Source organism: Megalops cyprinoides, chromosome 3, assembly GCF_013368585.1.
Source record: "Megalops cyprinoides isolate fMegCyp1 chromosome 3, fMegCyp1.pri, whole genome shotgun sequence".
Classification (NCBI taxonomy): Eukaryota; Metazoa; Chordata; class Actinopteri; order Elopiformes; family Megalopidae; genus Megalops; species Megalops cyprinoides.
The window spans coordinates 25,797,871-25,823,390 of record NC_050585.1 but is presented as its reverse complement, the minus strand read 5'-3'; the positions used below and the strand labels follow the sequence as shown (position 1 = coordinate 25,823,390).

Below are 25,520 nucleotides of genomic sequence, written 5' to 3'. Positions count from 1 at the left end.
AACATACTAATACAACTAGACAGTATCACACTTCCTCAGACACCAATCTGGTCGCTATGAAATCAAAATTTTAACCCTGGCTGGGAAGCCCTTCACATTTGATTGTTCTGCCACTCCTTCTTGCCCCAGTGGATATGAATAACAGAACAGACACTAAGGCTGGACATTGCTCAGTCAGGCAGATGAGCAAAGAATCCCTTACAACACAAAGGGGGCACAGGCTAGAGGAAAGACAAACAGCGCGCTGCCACTCTCTGATGCAGGGATGTGAAAGGTCAAAGCTCGCTGACTATACAAGCTGCTGTGCCAGTCAAACAACTAATCCTAACATGTAAAAGACAATAATAAGCGTGCACATGCACACACACACGCTCACTCGCACACATACATCACATACATACACACACACATGTGTTTATTTGTCTATGACATTGATACCTCTTAAAAAAAGAGGTTGAACAGCAAGAGTTTACAGATCAGACACAATGTCAGATAGATGATCCACCAAGAACATAAGACAGGTTGCGACCCCCCCCCCCCCCCCCCACCCCCACCCCAGGTCAATCCAAGGTTGTTTCGAAGTATGATGATATTCAATTGCAAGCTGCATGAGGGGGAGATTATGACAACATTTATTTATATATGGAAGTAGAAGTACATGGAAGTCTATGAGAAGAATGCAAATTGCAGTTGAGAGAATGCCAGGAATGCCCTTGTAACTCTATCTTAATTCCAGGGATGGAAGCCTCGTCTGAGACAGAATTGCTCACAAGGCCAGAGCTTATCAGTGGTGATTTCTGTGCACAAAGCAGCTTGAAATGCTATTCATCACAGGGGCAGTGCCCAAGACAGTTCAGTAATGCTATGTGCCAAGTAGAGAAACCAGCACCATCTTTTTCCCCTCCAAAGTCTATGTTATTACTTAGCTGGGGATTGAACCCACAAACCTCTGGAATCACAGCTGACACTTTAACTTAAAGGTCATCGAAGAGGTTAAACTGAGGCAGACAGCGATTAGAAGGATTTACTGCACACCCAACCTTGACTGAGATGGGGATGAAGAAGAGTGCTCTCCAACTGCTTTGGACCCCAGAGCATCTATGCTCCATACATAAACTTTCAGTACAATAACTAAATCATGCATTCTGCTTTATGTCTACACCTTACATTACAAAGGAAGTTATTCTGTTAAAGCACAAAGCAGTTTGGCTTTTAATTTCCAGAACATAGTTTTCTACTTATACAGTTTTCACTTATGGGAGTTATAAAAACGCATTATGTCATATAATTTGTGCCACCACGTAATTTAATGGGGTGTGTCTTAATGTGATGTAATGTGTGACCAATCGCTATGTCCTGGGTGATACTTCTTGTTCAGTTTTAGGGCCATGATGATAACCACTTGGCACATTCAATTTAGAAAGAGCTAAGATGTTCCATTAAGCATCAGGATTTAAAGGATTGGGCTGAAATGAATCTTTAATTACTAATTGGGTGCCATGAAAAAAACATTTTCTGTTCAATTTCATATTAATTGATGAGTCATAGTGTCTCTGTCTTGTGGAGGACTCGACTAAATAAAGTGCAATTGTCTTACATTGTGGTCTGATTGTAAGAGCAAGCCCGATGTGTTTGAAAATTGAATTGAACCATTAAAACCCTTGGCATATTGCTCTGTCTTTTTATTGTTGTACACAACCAGTTACTTAAACTAATGTAGATTTATATCCTCCTTTTACGGAACTATGGCTACGTTACCTTACACCTTGTTTTTAAAGTACTACTGACGGCATCTTACCACTCCTTTTGCAATGAATGCCAAACTAAACAAGACTCATAGCGTATCCTGTTTTCCAACAAACTGTATCAAGTTACTCAGGCACGAATTGGTCACAGGAAGTTAACGAAGAGGTCAATTGTTCTACCAAATTGAAAGCCCATGACATCACCCACAAAACAATAGTTTCACAATGGTCCAGTTAAGGAAAGAACAGGATACTACAAGTTTAAGATCTTATTTTATATAGTTTTACAGTTTGGGCAAGAAATTCTCTTGAAAGCATATACCTTTGATGTCTCTTTCCACTTTGGACATCATGAGATACAAATGCCCTCACACAAAAGAAATGTACATGGCTGCATACAGTATCATACCACTCACACCAAAAACCAAAGACATCAAAACTGTAGGAAATATGTTTCATTTTAGAAACAGTAGCGCATTTATACCTTTAATTATACCCACATGAGTGGATTTCTGTGAGCCAATGTTTCAGACAGTTTTAGTGTCTTACAGGTTTCCCTTTAAATACCAGTTCTGAAGTCCATTTTCAACTGTCAAGCTTTTATTGCGCATGCTGTCATTTGATCTTTAAATGCCTGCTTTGGTTGACAGAAAACCTTAGTAAATAAAGGAGGATTTGAAGAAAGGCACACTGGGGGCTAATGTAGATAAATAAAGCTATACAGTTGATGGTAGTGTCCAAGGTATGGAAAAAAATGTGGTTGCATTTATCTAAATGATTAAATGCACTATTTACAGGTGGCAATGTGTGTCTGGTTCTTGTAACAAAATGTTTAAAAGCTAAACAACTTGTGTCCAAACGTGTTTATGTAAGAATGGCTAACTTCTCAGTCTGTGAAAGAGTCCAGAGGGTTGAATTGTCCAGGATGTGTATTGTGACAAAGGGGCGACAGCAGGAAAAGGAGCCCTGCCGAGGAAGTGGGTTGAATCACACAGTCAAGAGGAAGGCCAGAGCTGCTTTCGCCTGTGCAAGTGACGCTCCTGTCACAAATTAATGTGAGAGTGGAGATAGAATAGCATAGACAATTCATACAGTTAATTTACCGTGCGTCATTATTAGAAACTGCTTTAATTTCAACATTCTTAGTACTGCAGTAAGTATTTATGTGAATTTAAGTATTTTGAACTTTTTGTTCCAATAACAAGGGTATTGAGTGAAAAGAGAAGAATGAAAGAGAGTGTGAGATTATTTCTCACAACCAAGCAATTTGTCATTTTCACTGAGGAGTGATTAGTCAGTATTTTCAAAATCACAACATTGTGGAGCACTCTCAAATTACTCTTTCAGATTGTCTCAATCCATAATTAACAATGTTTTAATATACATTTCTTTGATCACAAGCCATAGAGCTGTAATTATTATGCTTTGTTCTCTTTGTGTTGCTTTTTCAATTGCACTTGTATTTCTAGGAAAGTTTTTTTTTCAAGCAACTTGAAATTTTTATCAACACACATGACTTATGATGAAAGAGGCAACACTAACAAATCAACAAATCAATCATTAACATTAACAAATAAGCCTCAGGTCATTAATATTAAAGCATTTTAGTAGCATGTATACAAAACTGTGGTTAGTGTCTGTGAATGAAGCATACAGTATATTCAAGTTGTAGTTTCTGTAGTCAGTTTCAGTCTGATTGCCCTTTTCTACCGTTTCATTAACTGGTTGCCAGTGGCATGCACCACTGAGTCTGGTTGTTTGCATAACTGGATTCTCAACTCTGAACAGGGAACTTATATGACAATGGAACCTTAAGGCGAAAATGTTTTCAGAGAAAATTGTAGCCAATAAGTGATAACCAAAATGATCATCATGATGAAATGCTTCACATCTATGACATGCCATGCCTGTGCCAGCTGAACACCCCAACTGTGTTAAAACAATAACAACAAAAAGGCAGAGAAACAGGGCTATCTTTTGTTACAGCACACAGATGGAAAGACGTGTAGACCGGGAGATATTTACATATTGTGAAGCAGGCTTCCTGTCATTGTTAGTGTGAGAGTATCTTTTTGTTTAACCCATTGATGTAAGCTCCAGTCTTTCCTGTGTATAACGGGGTTGGGGGAGGGGTGCATATGTGATCACAATAGCCTCAAACCGGGACAATGTTTAAATTTAGATCCACCAGCATCTCGTCTTCCATAACTCCACCCTCAAAGCTTGTTTAGGTTTCAGCATTTTCCCTGATGTTTTCCTATGTTGACTACTGAACTGAAGCCTTTTCTTATCAAACACATGGGTTCTAGGTGGTGCAGAGGGAGCAACTTCCCATGATGCAATTAGACTACATGTTTTGTCTGAGGAAAGAAGTTTCAAAAATCCCAAAATTTGTGTTGTCATTCCTTCAACACAAACACACACACACTCACACTCATATACAAATATACATATGTTTGTGTGTGTGTGTGTAGTTACATGTGATAACAATGAGTCAGTTTGGGTGTGGTGTGTTTTCTGACTACAGTTTGTATTGCTGTTGAATTTACCAAAGGAGCAACAACTCAAAAGAATAAGTCTGAATTGCTTGGGGAATTGAAGTTGACTGAAGTCTTAAGTTTGTTCCTAAGTCAGGCTATCATGTACAGTAACAGAAATAATTGCCAGTAACTGTGGGCTGTGTGTGAGTTTGTTGCAGTATAATCATCACAGTGCAATTATTAGACATAATGTTATATAGCACAATGGGTAAAGTTATGTAAAATAGCTTACATGTTCAAGGTGAGTTCAGTACTTTTCGAATCATATCAGTCTGATTAACCTTATGAATTGCTTTAGTGATGTTTGATTACATTTCGCTCATACATGAACAACAGCGACAGGTATGAACCATTTAGCACTGCCTGTTAATCAGTGGTTGTCAAACCTGGGGTCAAAAGTAAAGGACAGTGTGTACACTCCAGTTTCAAGTGCACCGTCTGTGCGTGCGTGCGTGAGTCAGCGTCTGACCAAACAGTGCAGCAGTCTGGCACTTACACTGAGCTCCCTGCCAAAGAACACATAAACTTGGGAAAACTCATGCTCTGTTCTTTGGTTGACTGCCGGTGATATAGGAAGGTACGCTGTTTCGCGCTACAGAGCTGTAAAATGAACTGGATTTAAAAAGTATTAAAAACCATTTCTTTCCTTTTGGGGTGAAGAGGAACATGACCAAAACTAATTCGTACAGGATGGCACTTGGATACTGTGAAACTTCTTTCTTCTGTTCTCCGTACAGTAGCGACGTCGTAATTAGCTGACCGATTTTTCAGTTTTGGATATCGCACAACTCCAGAAGCAAGATAACTCTGGTGAGTTACACTTCACGCTGTTTAGTTTTATTTTTATCAGGAAGGCTGTTGTTGTGTACAGGCTACGAATATATATATATATATATATATATATATATATATATATATATATATATATATATATATATATATATATACAAGTAAAATCTTTAATTTGCTGAACAATATCGAGAGTTGATATCTGTCCTCCTGTTGTCCGTGAAAACTCTTGTCCAACTGTCAACAACAGGTCCAGCGCGAGGCCACGGCATTCGGATGAACAGTTTCATCCTCTTTTAATTAAAGAAAATCAATCTGCCACTATATTTGACCTTTTCCATTGTTCCTGTTTACTAGAGTTTTGTTTTGTAATGTCATTTGACGGAGAAGTAATTATGTTTGATCAAAACACATGAGTATATCTTTTATTTTAGATGTGGTACCCTCACGTTTTAATTTGTCAGTTGATACGACACACATTCTAATAGTAGCCTATGGTTCCAGTGTTATTGGTACGTTTGCATTCTCCCCATAGGCTGAAAAACAGGTTCAAATCGCCTGGAATGGGAAAGTTGGCCAGGTCCCCTAGTAGCAAAGATTTTTTTACGGTGCTGTCAGTTTTTGTTTCTTTGAAATGTGGCAGTGAGCCTAGCCATGCGTGTAGCGACTTTGTCACAATTAAAAAAAAAAAAACAAAAAAAACAATACCGTTATCACCCTTACACTTAACTTAGGATGACTGTATGCATGTTGTAGTCCCAGGAAATTCTTTCGAATTCCTTTTTCAGTCTTTTGCCTTTGTCTCTATTTGCGGCGTCTAACAGATTTGTATTCGCTTTACACATTGTACACGCTCACAAATGACGACAGTCAAATCAGATTTGTATAAAGTGGTCATAAAGTCTTTGTTTTCGTTATTCTGATAGTCCTTGGCGTAAATGAAACACACACGCAAGCCGAGACTCACATCCAGCATTAAGTATCATTGAGTACATCTTCTTTCAGACATACATATGCTGTGGATTGATGCTCCGTACCGTAAATTATATTCGGTGGCACTTGGTTTGATGTGATAGTTTAAAAATCTCTTACGTCACTGCTTAACGTCAGCAGGATACTTTTAACTAGACAAGATTAACCAACAGATTGATGGAAAGCACCAAGAAAGTCCCACATGTCCGCTGTTTACTTGTATGAAAGGAATAGAAGACAGACCAGTGGGCCAGGTGTTATCACACCTTTCTTTTTAAACCTGGGCTTAGTAGTGTCAAGCACCACATGCCTTCTAAGTTATCTCCAGGAAGCAAGACCTTTATGGAGGATTACATAGTAGTTTGTTCCAAAAACTGACTGCCACTACACTGCTATAATATAACAAGTGTAATTCTACACTTTGTGTGAATGTAAACATGCTGATGTGGTATTAGAAAAGTAAAGTGTAGTGAAAAGTAGTATAACATTGATTTAGAATTGGGATATTTGGAATTATAATGTATTTTGGATATTGACTGTATGTGTAAGTAATAAATAGGGTTTTGTCTTTTTATTACATGACAAACATGCTGATTTTTTTTTTTTTTTGGCTTAGAATTCTTCCTTTTATCTCATAAGAACTGATATACGTACTGTCCAACTGTATTAAAAGGAGTAACAAGTCAGACAGCACTGCTCTTGGGATCAAGTGGTATCTTCAATTGCCCTGTTAACAACAGTCATCTCTGAACAGACTGTGCCCTTTCAAAGTGTCTGGTCCACGCTGAGCAAGTCATCACAAAAAACAAGTGTCAGTAAGTAAAATCACTCTAAGACCAGACAAAGCCTAAGCATGGTGATATCCAGGAAAAAACTAAGCGTGACACTTTTTGTAGTTTTTCTTCTAAAATCAAGAAGGGTTTACGGTTTGGTGTAGGTGTGTTATTCTAAAGTTTGGTGTTGTTCCCTAAAAAATGAAAGCAATGTTTTGTGTTCACTAATATGATATAAGCAAGTATCTGACAGACCAGTCTGAAAGGTTGTGGTGAATAGCACTCTGAGTTTAATTCCTGATGATGGATTCCACAGGCAAAAAGGGCAAAAGGTGCTGAGTTTCTTACCACATCTTGTGGATTCTGCCACACTGATGCCTGTGCTCCAGTGTATAAATTTGCACGGCTATAAAAGTCACAGGGATTATAAGTAAGAATATAACAAACTCCCAGCAACACAAAGTGGCAGCAGAGAGGGAGCAGGAGATTCACTGGCTGTAAAAGATTCACTAGCTACTGTAGCTTGCAGGTCACACACCCTCACCACCAGAGAGAACATTTTTGGAATAGTTGTTGCTCCACATGGCTGCCCTAGAATGTTGCAGGCGCTTTGTGAAGCACTAAGAGCAACCTGAGGAGGGTTTAGAGGTCTCCTATCAGTATAAGACTTAATACATCAGGCTTTATCTTTTTTTTTCAGTTGAAATGCAGCCACGATTGATAAGGTCATCCAATCTTTTGACACAAGGATTTGTAGAAGCCTGCTGTTGTGATTGTACTCTCCTAAAATGATTTGAGATGAGAAGAAAGAATATTTTATCCTGGCTTTGATCTTTTTTTTAGTTTGGGTTATTGAATTGTATATGGTTGTTATAGTTTCATTTATGGCATAAAGGCAAGTAAGTTACTTTAAATGTGGTGTAACTTCCTGGCAGTATGACAATATGGGTGTGATGTGGAGGATGCCATTCCTACTTAATGTTTGGCTATTCTGCATGCATACCTTGGCCCATGAAGACACAGCATTACTTTTGGGTTTTCTGGAATCTCTAGATCACAACTGTTAATTGTAGCCATGCTAATTCTCACATTAAGTGGTCAAGGTATGCGTGTCATATAAAAATGAGATGTAATCTCATTTTCTGGTTTGTGATGTTTTTGGTTTAAGTCATTGAGAAAGTGCAGTTGAATTGAAATTGTTTTCAATGGTGGAGAGAGTAACACTCACCCCAAGCAGAAACACCTGTATTAAGATAAGGGGAATGCAAAACAATTTCCAAGGATATAGACCATATTGATAAATGCACACAATTTCAACAAGCTGGCAATTGATAATACATTATTCAGTTTTCAAAATATTACCAAATCAAATGCACAATGTGATACCTAGTTATCTTAATTTATTTTGAATTTGATGCAGCACAGGCTGACATTCAATAAAGAAAAACTACATATGACTTAAAAGGCACATTTTCTCTGAGTCACTTCTAGTAGCACAAAAGCCTGAGATACTGCACTTTGTTTCCTAGATGTTCTGAATTCCATTACTACTATTGCCAGTGTGAAATCCCAATAAATGTGTCTTGTGGAATTCACCTAACTTTGCTGTTGTCAGAATGACTTTAGGTCTCTGGCTCCCCGTGTGTACTCTGCTCTTTAGTTATGGACAAAAGAGGCCTAGAAATTTTGACATACAGAAAGAGTTTAGGTCAGATCTTGATAACACAAGTATTTCATAAGCTTTTATGTGTCCTCTGGTGCAAGTGTGCATTGTTTTGTTGTCTGTTGTTAAGATACCAACATTCATCTCTCTGATGTGATAGTTATGAGATGACATAATGGAGTCTGTCAGAGTTTTGTAGATATGCCTGCCATATAACAGATCTTTGAATCAGAACAAAATGTTGAAAAGATTGCTTTCTGTACTTACCATAAAATATATATGAATGTAATAAAATTCATGGTTACGTTTATAGAGTTATCCATTTTATTTGTGATTGGGGCAGTGGTGTAGTCTACGTGATACGCAGGTCAACATCGTCGAATATGGAAAAAAAGAAACAAAAAAACTTTCATATCGCCAAATCAGACAGCCCTCCCCACCTCCCCCCACCTCACTCACCCTGAGCACCAGTGAGCACGTTTCATAAGCTAGAGTTCATACATGCGACCGCTGCAGCTGTGTGATTTCGGGATTTTAAAATAAAATTTGGATATTGAAATAAAGTTAAATGAAATAAAACAAAACAAAATGAAATGAAAACAAGTAACACTCTTGGAATTTATAAAAACACATCATCAAAAGCCAGAAGCTGAAGTTTCTGATCCTGGCAGACTGGCACCTGAGATTGCAGAAAAGGAGTCTGATAAAGTTACAACTGCTGAGTGAAAATCTCATACTGATTAACATTAGCTGATTAGCTGGTATATATTACTCTAACAGCAACGGATGTGCGATAATGTGTATTGAATTATATTTTCTGCCATGTCTAGTGGGTGCCTGAAGTTAGCTAGTGAGTAATGGTTTCCATAGTTTTAACCACAAAATCTAGCTGTCTTGCTAACTAAAATGGCTAGCTAGCCAATAAGTAGCTAAGTTAGCACAGTAGCAGTATCTCCCTCCTCTTCCCCCGTGTTCGCCCAACCTTCCTCTTTCAGGCTACTAAACATCACCATAACAAAACGTAGCTAGACAGATAAATAATCAAATGATGGTGCTCAGAGATGAAAAGTTTTGGCATGCCTGGTTAACATTAGTTTTGCATGTGATATTGATATGGTTGGATGAAGTAGGGAACTTTGTTTTAGTGAAAGTATAACTACTCAGATATACGCTGTACGCTGGTAAATGCAAAAGTAGAGTACTTAATTCCAAGGTGTAGTTAAGTGAAAGTAGCTACTAAGTATGATTGTTACCCACTGTGTTTGATATAGCTATGATTTTTTTTATTGTTGGGAGGCATTCAATGCACAAGCCTTTGAACTGTGAATGTTAGTGGTCAGGTGGTTAAATGCGGACTTTAAAGGTGCACTCCACGATTCTAATCCAATACACTTTTTGTCAAATTCAGCGAATTTCTCCTCACGGTCCTCTAGCTGTCCGTTCTGTAGGCCTATGTACGCTCAAAAAACTCCGGTGTTCCTACACAGTTCTGGCTCTGTAAAGGGGAAACAAAGTGGCTCGATCGAACCATACACTATTCCAGCCAATCAACACGTGCAAAGCAAAGCGAAGATGCACATCTGGAAAGCTTTGTAGTCTGGATACCCCCTCTTACCCCACCCCACAGACACTGTGCTTAGGGCTGTGACGGTAATGATTTTTTTCTTCCCGCGGTAATAAAGCAACAAATTACCGCGATTTAGCGGTTTACCGCCCTCCGACCCCCGCACAACACAGAAAGCCAACCCATAACGTTTGCACATGAACATGAATTTATTTTTCTGCGAAATTCTTGGGAAGGCTGATTACAACTTAGAAAGTGATTTCAAACTTACAAATATTTCACATTTTAACATTTAACATTTAGTATTTTAATTCACATAATTCTGTAGGCTATTCAATAATGGCGTCTGAAGCAGCATGAACAAGTAGGCTATGTAGCCGCATTAAAACAGTTTTAATTTTTCAAATCAAATGACAAGAAGATGGTAAGGGAACATTAGGCTAATGGTTTTTAAACATGCAACATAATTGAACATCCATGATATCGGTAGGCTATCTGTTACAATCACTGCTTGTATAAAGTGCTGCAAAAAAAATCGAACGGTCTTTTTATTTTACGTGGCAAACCGCAGATGTGCTGAACGGCAAATTTCGGTTTAACCCTTTCGCGCGTAAGGTCACACCGGTGTGATTAAACTGGTGCAATTAGAGAAATTCTAGCTAATTTTAGCTTTGAGGAAACAGCGATTTAACTCTAAAAATACAGCAAATACTAACTGAAATCTATAAGAAACTTGCAAACTTGCAAAAAAGCAAATGAAACCATAACGAACCATATAAGGTAACTCGCGCGCTACATACCATAACAAATAAGTTGCATGCGAAAGGGTTAAAACGAAAGTTGCCGTTCAGCATATCTGCGTTTGCCACGCCTTTCAGTAATTCAGCCAGGTAAATATTCGCGCTGGAATTACGTAAGGAAGCCGCGGTCAAATTTGATAATATGATTCATTTGCGTTCAAACATTAACGCGTTAAAGTTTCCAGATTAATCGCGAACGAGCGTTTAATAACTGAAAAAATAAACAATTGCCGTGATGCGGTAATGAGCTCAACCCCGCGGTAGGCGTCTCATGACCGATGTATTGCGGTGATGCGGTTATCGTCACAACCCTAACTATGCTACTTTAAACATGTAATGTTGCTTGAAATAAATAGGCTTCATCCTCTGAAAATACACGCCCAGCCCTTTGGAATGGCCTGAATTGTGTGTGAATGCATGTACAGTATGCGTTGGTGATGACGGTGGTGGTTATGAGGTTGTTGGGTGTTGCGCTGGGATGTGCATGTGTGTGGAGGGAGGGGGTGGGGGGAATCATCACGGTATACCCAGTACTGCAAACTAGACTACACCACTGGATTGGGGCATGGAGGAAGTGACTGCAGAAGTACTGTAAAAACCCTTTTTATTAAAATCCTTGTTACAATGCTTTAAGTACTTCTGCCTCAAGACCAAGAAATGATTGGATTCTTACAGTAAACTCTGAGACAAATTTGCTATTTGCATCAATTCCCCTGGTGTGCAAATGCTTGATTAAAAGCACAACCTAGATTTCTTGTGTTTGTGTAATATTTGTGAAACACTAATGCCATACATCTATAAACTTTACAGAATTATGTGTAAACAACTCTGCGTGTATTGTATGAATGATGGAGCAGAGGCACTGAGACTTCCACTGTAATACACACATTTCTCCCTGGGGCTCATTGTCTTTATGTACCTTGTTTGCTACTCCAGACTGTTGTCTTTTATTGATTCATCACTCCCCATCATTCTGTACTGTTAAAGCAAATAACCAAAAAAAGAAAAAAAAAAACAGCTATTTCCTGTCTTTCCGTTCCTGAGCTCTAGCTTAGCATAAGGTGTGAGGTGTTTTTTAAAGGACTCTTATGCACTTTGCAAGGAATATTTGCTTGAGCTTACCTACACTTATGTGGTAATTATGTAATTTTGCAAGGCTCATAATTGATGATTGCCATTTCATGCAGGGTCTCATGCAATCTGTTCTGTTCAGATAATTATTATATGAATAGATACAGCGAAAATAACTAATTATCTAAATCAATATGTTTGAGATCATGGTTTCAGCTATCTATGTCAATAAGAGAGGACTGGGACTAAAGGTACTGCTTGCATTGCATGTTTTTTGCTTTTCGAGTATAGTTCTGAACACTTGCTTTCATACCATTTAAGAATTAACATCATGTTTATGTTGCAACAGCTGATTATGTAACTTGATACATGACCTCATAACTTCATTTGCAAATCCCACTCCTCCACCCTCTTCGCCTTTCCTCGGATTCTCACATCAGTGTCCAGAATTACATATGTAGATGCTAATAAATTACATATGCATGAGAAGCAAACCCACTATGTTGATTTCATCATTAATGCATGCAAATGCTACTGCTTGTACAAAAATATACTTGGACATTTTATATGATTTAGTGCCAGTCTTTAACTCCCTGCAAGCTTTTGCTCAAACTACTTCTCCATGTTGTGTGACATAATTGTGTGACTACAAATTTCTGAGAAAAAATGTTTTAAATTCAGTGTTTCTTTGAAGCATTGTCCATATCTTAAAATTTGTTTTTACAATAAACTGTAAATGTACACTACAGTGTTTGTTCATACATGTCCCAGAAGCCTTTAAAAAGAAGTCTTTATATTGTAATTTGAGATGCAGACATAAATCTTTTCTGTGTCTGATGTGCATGGGCCTTCACTTGGGCCATATCTCTTGAATTGCAGTCTACACACTGATATGCTACAGGTCTGAAACCAACTTCGTAGTATACCATAATGTAAACCTGTCATATATTTAATGTACCAGATACAGTATGTAAATAGATGTTTAATAATTGTCATAAAGCTGTATAACATTCAGCAAAGTAATATTTAACACAAAAGAGAGACTGCATGATTTCATATGTTAAAGTAAAATGAATCAGGCATTCTGTAATTAAAGCTCAGTTCAGATTCACCAACAAATAATTTAAAAGCATATATGATCTTTACACGACATTGCAGTGTTGCAATAGATGAATTTATGAAAGGCCTCACTCATCATCTAAATCAAAAAAAAAAAAAAAAAAGCACACCATTTGCATGTGAATAACTAAGAGATTTTTCTTGTATGCTTCATTGATCATGCTAGCATTCACAATTAAATACAGGTTCAATTCAGTTTTAATCCAAATGTAAATAATCTCTTCAAATACAATGATTTATATTTAGAGCAACAGATAACTCCACTTACACTCAGCTTTTGTTGTGCCATCCTTAATTTGAACATCATCTCTCCGTCAGTCATTCAATACTTTACATACATACAATGCAATGCATTCATGTCATGCTGTGCAATCCAAACCCAACAGTAAATGCAGGTATGTTTCAATGTAAACCAGTGTTATTACATGTATATCAGAATGTGCAAATAGTCAGTGACATGACTGTAGGCATATTTGTTGAAATACATGCAATTTCATTTAGTTCAGATTAAATGCATAACTTTATTTGTACCTCATTCTTACTAGTTACAACCAGTTTCAGGTGGACCAGATTGTTTCAGACTGCAAACAGTAAAATGGAGATTTTCTTCATTGAATTTGGACAGGTATATTGCATTCCAAGTGCATTTGAAAAGCAACAGAGGTGAGAGTCTTAATAGTGACCGTATTAGGCCCACATATATTTTTGATACAGGTTTCTACATTAACAATTGTCCGATTGCCCAGGGCAAATAAAAGCATGTGTTGGGCAAGTAAAACTGGCCAGTGACTTGTTCAATCAGACAAGTGATGATTCAAAGCAAATGTAACATTTCAGTTTGCAAAATCCATAGTCTATGTGGGCTTGGCTGATGGCAAGCACATAAGTAGTTGTGTGTGTGTTTGTGTTAAAAAGGAATGAGGTGGGTTGTGTTGGGTGTTTTGACCAAAAATACCCTAGCACTTGACCAATAACTGACTTCTTGTGACCACGGAAATGGACTAAATTGACAGACCAGTGTCAAGAGTGCTGTAAGGTACATAGTTTTTGTCTCCCCCGTGCACTTTTCACAGCTTTATACAGGGTTGCCCCCCAGGTCCCTCCTAGCTAGAAAATTCTGCAGTGCTTCTTAACCTCTGGGTCAAGACCCAAAATGAACTCTACTGATCAAGTGACTGAACAGCAGTGACGTCTAATAAATAGTCAGAGGATTCATTTTTGACATTGAAGTTGATTAACTTATAGAAAATTACAGGTATATGAGCCCCCTAGTTAGTTTATAGCTAGCTCTTTGTTATAACTGAGTTAGCTTAGTTGGTTAATATAGCCAGCTAGATAACCATGTGTGTTAGCTAGCTAGCATATTGTTCCCTATAACCAAAGATGAGCCGGTGAGAAAAGATTAACCAACTTCCATTCACGTGCTGCCAGAGTCTGGGCTCACCAGCACTGCACACGCAGGCACCAAAATAAACGCACTACATAAATTAGTCTGGTAGTCTGGTAAATATGTCAGCTTTAGCTCTGCAGCTCTATATTTACAACATATACAATTGCTAGCAGTATGTGTCTTTTTTCACTAACATTAGAGTAGACTACTTAATTCACTGCTAGTACTGTTAGTTCTCAGCTAGTTTACCTTAGCTAACAAGATTGCATGCAAGTTATCTAGCTAGCTATAGCAGCTAATGTCAAGTGTTCTCTTGAAAAATACAGTTTGCACCTGCTGAAGCAGCATAGTGCAGGCAGGTCAGGCAGATCAGACGATATATGGCACCGCTGAAAATATTGAAAGGTCGTACAAAAATTGTGATATAATACTGGGTCCCCAGCCTAGTGCATCGCTCAGTTCTTCCACTGCAGTCTGTAGCAGTGTATCTATAGCTGCATAAATCAGCATCTCCACCACCTGTGCAGTGTAGGTAGTTAAGGCACTTTTTGCATTCTCATATGATTAGGGAAATGTCTGTCACTGCAACACAAATCTTGAAGAATAAAAACAGCCATTATTGAACACATTTTCTATTTCTCCCTCCATTTTGTAAAGTTTCTTGCAGTGACACAATAAATGAAAAAGTAAAGACCTTTGCTTCACTGTTTATCTACAGGAGGCATGTGTGAACAAAAACATCCTGGTTCCTCATTCCATAACCTCGCATTAATCACATCTGCTTCCCCTTGGCCACTTACTTTATCAGAGAGTGAGCTGACAGAAACCGCTCCCAGTCTGAGCTGGGGTGCACCTGGAGGTAGCACAGACATGACAAAAATCCCTGCTGTGTTGAAGTCTAACTACTAACGTCCTGATAGTGTCATGTAGTGAATTTAGTGAATGTAGTCACTTAGTGATTGAGCCCCAAAGGCTGACAGTGATGTAAACATTTTCTGCCATCGGCTCGCATTAGCCTGTGTAAGTTTAACAAGGATTGTTCTCTCTTGCCTTCCTTGGCTAAACTGGATTCTGTTTTAATTATGAGTCATCATTTGGGATTTACTTTAAAACATGCTGTTCTCCTTGCATTTCACACAAATCTGCTCAGAATAATAGATTGTAATTAGGTGGCTGGTTATTTATTTATGCACCACCTACCTTCAGCAGTATGCCAGTTGCATTATTTATCAAACCGCTTGGGGGCTTGCTCAGTACTCCAGCATGACCCCTCTTGCCATCATACCCGCTGGACCTTGCAGCTGATATCAGCATGATTTTGTGGTCCTTGGGGGCATGATGATGGCATGGGCATACCTTTTCCACAAGACTCATACATGGAGCATCTCTGGAGCATCTGTCAGCTGTTTACATTGCTCGGTGTGTACTGTGGACAAAATGTGTCCCTATGTTAGACATTTTGCAATTGCATTGCAATTTTCTATAGGCTATATGTGTGATTTTGTACCAAAAAGGGGTTAACATTTACAGAACCCCCCCAACCCACCCCCCACTGGCCTCTGTACTCACTTATTCCAGGGAGATGAAGAGGATGAGTAGATCCTTTGAAGGCAGGCTGAACTGGAGATCCTCCAGGATTCTCAGTCCCATGGAGCACAGTGACTGATATTTGGATTCCATGGGGGTCACTGGGTTCATCTGTCAGGTGTGCAGAGGGTTTGCCGCTGTCTGGATAATGTACCATTGGCACTTTTATGGCCAACACACCAACTAGGAGAGGTCTGAATAGCTCACCAAAGCATTCATTTGCACAAATTACCTTGATGGATTAAACTGAATTTTGAACACCGTTACTTACATTTTATAATGTATGACAATGCATGTTTCAAAGTCCTGTGTGGAAAGTGTTAAACAAATTATGACGTTGAAGACCAGGTCTGTATCACTAAGGAAACATTAATGTGAATGTGTATTTTTATAAGCCTCTTGTTTCAGTGCTCCTCTGAAGTTATTATAATATTTAAGAAGAATATTAATCACCTAAGGGGCTGTGTTTAAGATCCAAAAATATGTTTTAGAGGAGCATTAGTGGGAAATGTATGTTTATTGGTCCTTTTTTCTTTATTGATAATGGAGGATTCGGTCACTGTCATAGTGTGGTCATGTTCAGGAGCGTTGGTGTTGACAAACAAACACCAGTCTGAGTAATCTGGTTTGGTGCACCAAACGTTATGAAAGCATTTGTGTATATATATATATTTTTACATATCTGAGAACAGCAGCCAATTTAAAGTTTAACAAATACACAGACTCTCTGGCTGTGTTAGCAAGTTTGTGCATAAATATATATTCAATGGGATCAGCTACTCAATGAATCAATGAACAATAATTATATCTTGGAAAAACAGCACAGCTTGAATGGTGTATTTTGAACTCTGTTAACTGTACATTGGACAAATGTTTTCCTTTGGAGATTTCATGAATTATAGCAAAATATAACTTACAAGATAAGAACAGACAGAACAGAAACCACTTAAAACCAATGAATTCTTACAAAGTCAACCAAACCACACGAAATTAGCTTGGTTGCTGACAGGATTAGCTTTAAATGGGTAGAGGGTGGCAACACTAGTCTGAGGACGCAGTATTACCAAAATAGGTAGTTGCATTTTTTTTGACAGACTTGTGAGTCTGGGTCCTTTGTGTGTATTATAGAGTACATTGACTTTTATTCCAGCCACTGCTAATCCTTGGCGGAGTGGAGGCCACCCAAACCGATGTGGTATGTGGTTGTTTTATAGTTGTCAGCACGGAATTCCATGTCAGAGGCAGAGAGTGTGCTGTTAAAGAAGCCTGTTGTGCTTGTATCTCAGCCAATTTCTGTGTGTGTGTGTGTGTGTGTGTGTGTGTGTGTGTGTGTGTGTGTGTGAAATAAAACTGTAGTTGACCTAGCAAGAGAACAGAGACACCTAAGGTCCACCCCATAACCTCATCCACAAACATTTTCTACCCTAGAATGAAAGCTTAAAGAGTGATCGTAGCTGGCTTTCAAGTACAGTGGTCCTGCTTCCTTTGAAATGCTGTCTGTTCTTTAAATCGTGCATCATTAGTTTACTAGTGGGGGATTCCTTGCCATGGTCTACCTCAAGGAGATCCTAAACTTAATGTCTGATGATTAGGCCTGTAGCTGATGCAGATTGCCTGGAGGTCATGTGGATGATATAGAGGTTTATTAGCATTATCTGTTTGTCAATGTTATATAGTTTTCTTGACTGGTATTTCTTGGACTAATTTAGCAATATACCTGTGTTAACTGTAAAGTTGTACAGACTAGATGACGTTTGTTTTATTCAAATGTTTAAGGCAGCCTTCAAGGTAAAGCAACCAGATAGGTTCCATTGATGGATTGATGATAAACATGACAATGAATGAAATCTGCTTGGCACAGTCTGAATTGTTTTATGTTTATGCACAAAGGAAATTGAATACACTATCAGAAATATTGATTGTGTAAATTACAATGTGTGTTCTGTCAAAAAGATTAATATTGGCTGATAATATTGGCAATATCAGCATCTGTTTATCACCATTGGAAATGAATTTTGGCCCATTTATGATCATGTCCATTACATGCTATGTTTAGTTTAAATATTGTAGTCTGCATGTAGTTGTCTTCTCTGTAAATGTAACCACTCGAATGACTTTGGGTGATATTACAAAGGTAATGTGACAAGAAAAATGGCTTGTTCAGATAAGCTGGGCATGCTCTGCTGTCTGCTTAATGTTACTAGAACATGTGTTGGACCAATGGAAAAACAGATTACCTTTCTTTTTCCTAGCTGAGAAGGGTTTGGCACTTTTTCTTTGTAACAAAGTAATTTCTCTGAGATGCTACAAAGAATGCATTCCCAGCATTTGAGAACATTGTACTTGTAATTACAGAGCATATCCTTTTATTTTTAAAAGGCTTTTCAAGTGATCGCTTGGCATTATGACAGACAGAAGTGACAGTGTAATTATTGGGAAAGAACTCTGATTCTTAACGTAGGACATGTTTTTCCCTGAAAAATGTGTTATTTTGATTGCAGTAAGAATTACCTGTTATTTATGTATTTCTTAATGTTACAGAATTCCTTTTATATTGAAAATTATAGCTGTTAATAAGCAAACAAGTGAAAATATCTTCCGAACACTAACTGGGGATGTTTTTCCTCACATTTTCAAATAAATTGATGATATACACAAAACGTATTCCAAATAAAATTGAATTTTAAGTGACAGCATGAATGAAATGGCAGAATTACATAATTCAAATCATAGCAGTATGCTTCTTTGACCTATGTCGCAACAGTTCTTACCAGACTGCACTGCTTTGCTACATGGTTTTGTTTCTGAATAATGTTTCACATAAAACTGTTCATTCCCATGATGTGCAGGATCAATACATATTCAGATTTGTGAAACAATATTATTTCTCTCATTCATATATGATACTTCCACCCTGTGTCTGAAAGTTATATTTACTGATATGTTCATAAAATACAATGCTAAATAATTTACAAAGCCAGACTTACGTTAAAAGCTAAATTATTCATTTATTAATTAGTTCATGTCATCAATGGAATATTTCTATTGTCTTAGGCTTTGTTTAAATAATGATTATTATTTAAGCAATGAAATTAATTGAAGTTAATGGCTATGTACAAAAACATAGTTATTGTAATAAAATCTGTTCTCTTTGTTCCATGTCATGGAACATAGAAATGTAAATTGTAAGCATTTTACTTCCTTTGACAGTAAAATCAAGAAATACATTTTAAGAATTTGAGCAGTCAGTTTCCTTGACTGATGAAATATGTAATTTCATGTACATTTCACACCAGTCCACAAGCTGTAAAACAAGAATACACCAAAAATGATGTTTAATACAGAAGCTGTCATATACCTTTACTGTGTCAGCATTACCATACTGCTGTAATGTCAGCTAGAACATTCATAAAGGCATCATGTCCTCATTTAAAGCTGTGCAAATGCCTGACAAGTTAGGTTTATGACTTTCACTGTGTTGATGGTTCTTTCTGTGATCCAGTGAGGTTCAGCCCCCCCCCCCCAAGACAGTGAAATAGTCACTTGCTCTGTTCTTTTGCTCAGAATATCTCAAACAAAATGATGTAATTTGTTGATATGTTGTTCATATCAAGGTAATCACATCTTAATATTCTGCAGGGGGATTGTCTGTCTCCATGGAAACTATATATTGGGTGGGTGGCATGTTGTAAGCTTCTCAGAGTTGTAGTAAAGCGACTGGACTGCTACTGTACCACAGTGGTATTACACTGACTCACTGTTGACCCGTTCCTGTAATCTGCTTTCCCAACCACCCAGGTTTCCTGGGTAATCTACATACTCTCTCTTGTCTGTATACAGTATGAAGTCACCACTGTATGGCAGTGTTTGTGTCATTCTAATACACTGTCCTTAGGTGAATTTAGCTGCAATGACATATGCATAATGGGTGTTTTAATGCAGTGTGAGAAGACTCCTAAAAGGCCTCTAGGAGTCAGCCACCTTGCGCTCTGTCCTTAAAATTTAAGCAAGCAGCACTTCTGAGTTTCACAGTCAATGAAATTAGTAAAAAGTATGCTTGCTTATTTTTTTAAATTACTGTACGTACAAAGAACATTGTGCTTCAATAAAAACAGGCTTTCATATGTTTTGAAAACACCACATTACACAGTAGATTTGAGCCCTCTTCTGCTCAGCTTCTCAGAGCTGGTTCAATACTGAACACTTTGGTATGTCACTTGCATAAGATGATTGTTGATATCAACAGATGGATACCGTGTGATATCTTAGCCTTACTTGTCACATACAGTATGACTATGTATACTGTGAAGAGGCTAAACAGGCTAAACATCAATAAAACTAAATATCAACTCAACACCATTAACAACTTGAATATGAACATGTTCACAGAGCTACATACCATCCACAAAGTGAATTATCAGCCCCAGTTAGTAATAGGTTTCCCAAAGACAGTTACCCGTTTTCTGCTGGGAGCCTTGTTTTAGTTACGAGAAATCTCACTGCAGGCACCATCAGCCAATAAGGTAATGAATTAATAAATATTCAAATGCCCATGGCTTTTTTATTTCAGCAGGTGAACAATTTGTTCTTAAGATGGCATCAGCATGGAAAATGAAAGATCTTGATTCTTTTTTTAAGTGTACAGCAAAATGCATGCATTGTACTGTAAGTATGAATGCTTTAAAGCAGTGATGCTCAACCTGTTTTGCATTGCGACCCAATTTTTAACATGCCAGCTCAGTCATGACCCTATATAGTAAAGTAGTAAAACTAAATAAAGTAGTAAAACTAGCCAGCTCTCTCAAATTCAACATCATGCCTACTACAGTTTGACAATTGAAAAAATGTGATTGTTTCGGATCTTAAATAAGCCATTCAAACATTTGTAAGTAGGAGAAAAATGGGTTAACATAATTTAATATTAATTATGAAATATAATTGTCAACTTACATTTTATGATCCAATTCTTCTTAACGAGAAACCTGGGGCTTCCTCCTTTTAATAAGTCTGTCAAAATTTGGGGTAACTGAAGACTGTGCAATCCGGAGATCATGTTAAACATTCATTTTGTTTCTGCTTTTGTTCTTTAGCTGGGTGGGAGCAGAGAAGCCAGTCTTGCATAATATGTGGTACTGAAACGCAAAAGCACTCTGATTGCATGGTTAGCAAGAGTAGGATACTCGCTTGCAACGCTGCACCAGAACTGAGGGAGATTCAACTCTGAGAACTTCTTTTGAAGGCCACGATCTCATGATAACTCAACCAGTTGAGTTTCTTCCTCAGATGACAAAATCACGGTTTCCACGTCAACTCCGAATGGCTCCCTTATCCATTCTTGGACCAGCATGTTCTCCTCTTCTGGAAAATAATTGCAAAACTGTGCATCCAGTTTCTCCAAATGGTCACTGATCACCCTTTTCAGCACTGAGCTATCTGAATCTGCCAGGTTTTTTACCTCATGACACACATTCGGTAACATGTCCAGCCTGCCATTGATAACATGCTTGGTCCACAGAGTCAACTTTTTTTTGAAGGTATTGATTTTGTCAGTTTGCTCAAATCGTTTATGCCCCCTCCCTTATAATGACACGTTCAGTGTATTCACATAATCAAAAATGTCAGCAAGATAAGAAAGATGAACAATCTACAGGTCATCGTTAAAATATTCTGCTAAATCTGACTTCTTTTCTGTAAGAAAAGATGCCAACTTGCTTCTAAGCTCGTAAACTCGGGATTACACTTAGCCCCTGGAGAGCCAGCAGACCGCAGCATGATACAGCAGTTGTTCATGCCCACTTCCCATCTCTTGACAAAAAGCTTGAAAACACCTTGCATTCTTGGTGCTATGCTTGATGTAATTAACAACTTTCACCACCTCTTGCAGTGTTTTTTGAAGTTCCGGTACCATGTCTTTAGCAGCTAATGCTTTTCTGTGTAAAAAACAGTGGTTCCGCGTTGCGTTCGGTGCAGCTACATCCAATTTTTTTTTCACAACCCCTGAATGTTTGCCTGTCATCGAGGCTGCTCCGTCCATTGTCACACCAATAAACTTTGTCCAGCTCAGCCCCACTGAATTCAAGTATGTATCCAATGCGGAAAAAATCTCTACTGCAGTGGTGGATTTCGGCAAATCCGCATTAAACAAAAACTGCTCTTCAAAGTCATCATTCCACACATGCCGCACGTACATAGCCACGTCGGTGGATTCATCGAGTTGTAAAGCGAAACAGTCGCTAGCTGAGAGATGCTTGGTTATCTGTTGCTTAATGTCTTTAATTCTTCAGCTTCTGACTCACCTAAGGGTTCGGTGCACATGTTGATCGCATAAGGAAGTATAAGTTCTTCTGCAACAGTATCTTTTTACACTTACAATTCAGTGCGAAACCAGATAGGCAGCACAGAGTGCCTGCTCCTGTACTGTACGTATATGCTCAAAGGTCTTTTGGGAAGCCTCAAGATTTTGGCTCTTACGTTTAAAAAATTCCAGAGGCTTATCTTTGTAGCTGGCATGTTTTGTTTCTAAATGCCTCTGTAACTTCGAAGGCTTCATCATGCTTTCTTTAGCCACACAATGGCTTGTGCTCACCATGTTTAACAGTGTAGGTAAATCCATACTTGAGAAAATCTGGGTCATATGTCCTTTTATATTGCCTCTTAGGTTTGGAGGAACATTCCCGCGAGCTGGTGCTGCTTGGTCTGGAAGGAGGTTTGCTAGTACATTTCAAGAATTTGACCATTTTCCTAGTTATGCTAGCTAACATTGTCAGTGGGGCCTACATGCGAGAGTTTAGCGCAGTGATCAAGCGCGCAGTGCAATCTGCAATCTACGCCAATCAATGTGTATCAAACAAATCTGACTGGACGTGCCAGTGCATTTGAAATTAAACAAATGGGGGTAGGCTTTTTTGATTGGTTGAGTGTTCAGTAGTTTTGTGCTAAGCAACTGCAGATCCAGGATCCATTTATATAGGTTAATGTTAGGATTGGGGCTGGGAAATCTGATCATGGATCAGCATTTAGGAGCTGGCTGGTTTTAAAATGTTTAAATTTCCAACACGGGCTCACGACCCTTTCAGAACTTGCCACAACCCAAATTTTGGTCATGACCCACGAGTTGAGAAACGCTGCTTTAAAGTACACATCATACCTCCAGTTGATTGTAACACATTTTGTGGAGAGTAAGTGCTAGATAAAACTACAGTAGACACAGCTTTTCATAAAGGGTTTGCCATTGAACTGAAAGCATATCTTAGCTTTGGCATAAATTTGATCACTCAGACAGATAAAGGGGACTGGGTAGAAATGTATTTTGGTTGTATAATTCTCTGAAGAATTTGTCAAACCAGAGGCTCTTTCATAATTTTGTACTTTTCTGTTCCACATCATCAAAAAAAACGAATGAAAGAAAGAGAAGTCGTTGCAATTATTTACAAATTACTGGTTTTACAGAGAACTTTTGACCTGGTATTCAGGAAAACATCAGCTATGCAATGTTTGGCTTGGAGACAAAATCAAGAAAAATCAAAGCAAAAAAAATGACAAAGTCTCTTTTTTTGCAGATAACCAGGTGAATGTGAGACATGAGGCTCTGCAAAATGACTGAATGACTGTCCAAGATGAGAGGATGGATGACGTGAACAGCCCAATCTCTGAGCGCAAAGATGCCAACGGCTTTGCCAACAAAGTATATAATGTGTCCCAGGATGTGGAGAAAGAGATGGGCATCATGCGAGTTCAAGAACTCGAGGAGGTGGACATCCCTGGTCCTGGTTCCGGTCCTGATCCCAGTCCTGGTCCCAGTCCCAGCCCCTGTCAGCGCCTGGCGAAGGAGAGGGTGGACTTCAGCCGAAAGCCAAAAAACACAGGGATCTGGAAGATTCTTGCTAGGAGGAAGCCTCCTTCTGGGTGTGAGAGACGACCTCACTCCATGATCCTACCAGGCGAAGCCTCTGTACCCAAGCTGTCCTTTGTGGACAAAGTTAGGTCTCTCAAGAAGCTAAAGTCTAAATCTAAGGCTAAGGTCTCCAATGCTAAGCTGAACAGCCCCTTAGGGGAGGGACCTGAGGAAGAGTCTTTCTGCAGGGATGACTCCACCCACATGTACGTACCACGCAACTTCCTCAGGAATAAAATTAAAAGGCATTCTTATGCTGGGTGCACCAAAGATTTTGACTATTCATTCGAGGACATTGACTCCATTAGTACTTCCGAAAATGAGCCCAGAGACTTATCACGGAAACAAAATGGTTGTAAGTCACAGGAAGGAGTGTCTTACGCAAAGAAAGATCACTCCAACTTCTCAAACTGTAACAACTCAAGTGGGCATGAGGAGCATGGCCTCAGTGATTGCTCAAAGACACCACAGAGTGCGAGGAAGTCCAAAGGGGCAGATGTCTGGAATTACCTGAAAAAGATCTCTTTCATAGGGAAAGGAAGCTCCCACCATTTGGAAAAGAGTTTTGACTCAGAATTTCACACCTTTGACAAAACGATTGATTCAGACTGTGCGTCTGCCGACTTTGAGTGCGTCAAAGATTCAAACCCCACCCCCAAACTGCCCCCAACAGGCATTGAAAATAAAGGCAGCCATTTTGGAGGCCTATTCCGGTTTTTCAGCAATGTGGCTGAGACAGCCAGAAAGTGGAGAAACTCCTCGCGGTCTTTCTCCCCGCCTGATGGAGAGCACTCTCCTCTGGGTTCTCCTAGCCCTGAGGCATCAGCCGTGTTTGTTCAAAGCATGTCCTTAACCTTGGGGAATGAAGGCAAAGCAGTGTCCCTCACTCCCTTGTCTCCTTTGTCTTCAGATTCAGGCTTGTGTGAGGTGGTATCCTCCATGAGCATAACACCAGATGAGTGCCCCCATGTAGTTCTGAAATCGTGGAAATCTTGTCCAGAACCACCCAGCCCCAATGGGCACCTTTCCAATAGGTGTCCGTCCTCAGAGACAGACGTTCCCACCCCTTTACCACACAACTGTGAAGCCTCCACAGAGAATGACTTCGGACATGAAAACCAAGAGAACAGATTGTTTCTTGATACAGGAACTCGGTTGGGTGTTTGTCCATCTGAGGAAGAGAGTGACATGGATTCTGTCAATGTTTCAGTTTCCCATGATCAGAAGCCGGACCACAATGGGAAAGAGAATGTAGAAAACAAAGAAACTCACCTGCACAAAGGCAAATCACATAGTTTGGGGAAGGCACCTAAGGTAAGATGTTGTATCTATTAATCAATATTGATTAATGCTTGATTAATTAGTGCTTGATTAATTACTTAACTATCAAACACCAGTACAGCCCATTTCAGCACTGCTGCAATGTTGAATCAGTGGGTATCAGATATGGTTCACAGATGGTGTAGAATTGAGAGAAACGTCTGATTAATGTCAATAACTTCAGTACAGTCAAAAATAGTGGGTGATGCATGGAATCTCCTTAAAATGGATGGGAATAACTTTTAAGAAAAAAGACATATATTCACAACATAAAATGTTACTGCTGCTTTGTA

The 25,520-nt window shown here is 38.8% G+C and overlaps 2 protein-coding genes across 4 annotated transcripts in view; both read left to right on the top strand.

Moving 5' to 3' along the window:
* The first annotated feature begins 4,849 nt into the window (after nt 1-4,849).
* LOC118774442 lies at nt 4,850-24,725 on the top strand. The gene is made up of 3 exons (XM_036523788.1): nt 4,850-5,095; nt 23,573-24,633; nt 24,720-24,725. Exons 2-3 carry the CDS (start codon nt 23,617-23,619, stop codon nt 24,723-24,725), a joined length of 1,023 nt encoding a protein of 340 aa, XP_036379681.1. The 5' UTR covers nt 4,850-5,095; nt 23,573-23,616.
* The window catches only part of arhgef9a (Cdc42 guanine nucleotide exchange factor (GEF) 9a), an 84,570-nt gene continuing 83,726 nt past the window's right edge, over nt 24,677-25,520 (top strand). For all 3 annotated transcript variants that reach the window (XM_036523613.1, XM_036523612.1, XM_036523614.1), the window contains exon 1: nt 24,677-25,221. In XM_036523613.1, coding sequence (XP_036379506.1) covers nt 24,751-25,221 — 471 coding nt within the window. In that variant the 5' untranslated portion in view covers nt 24,677-24,750. The remainder of the gene's footprint in view (nt 25,222-25,520) is intronic.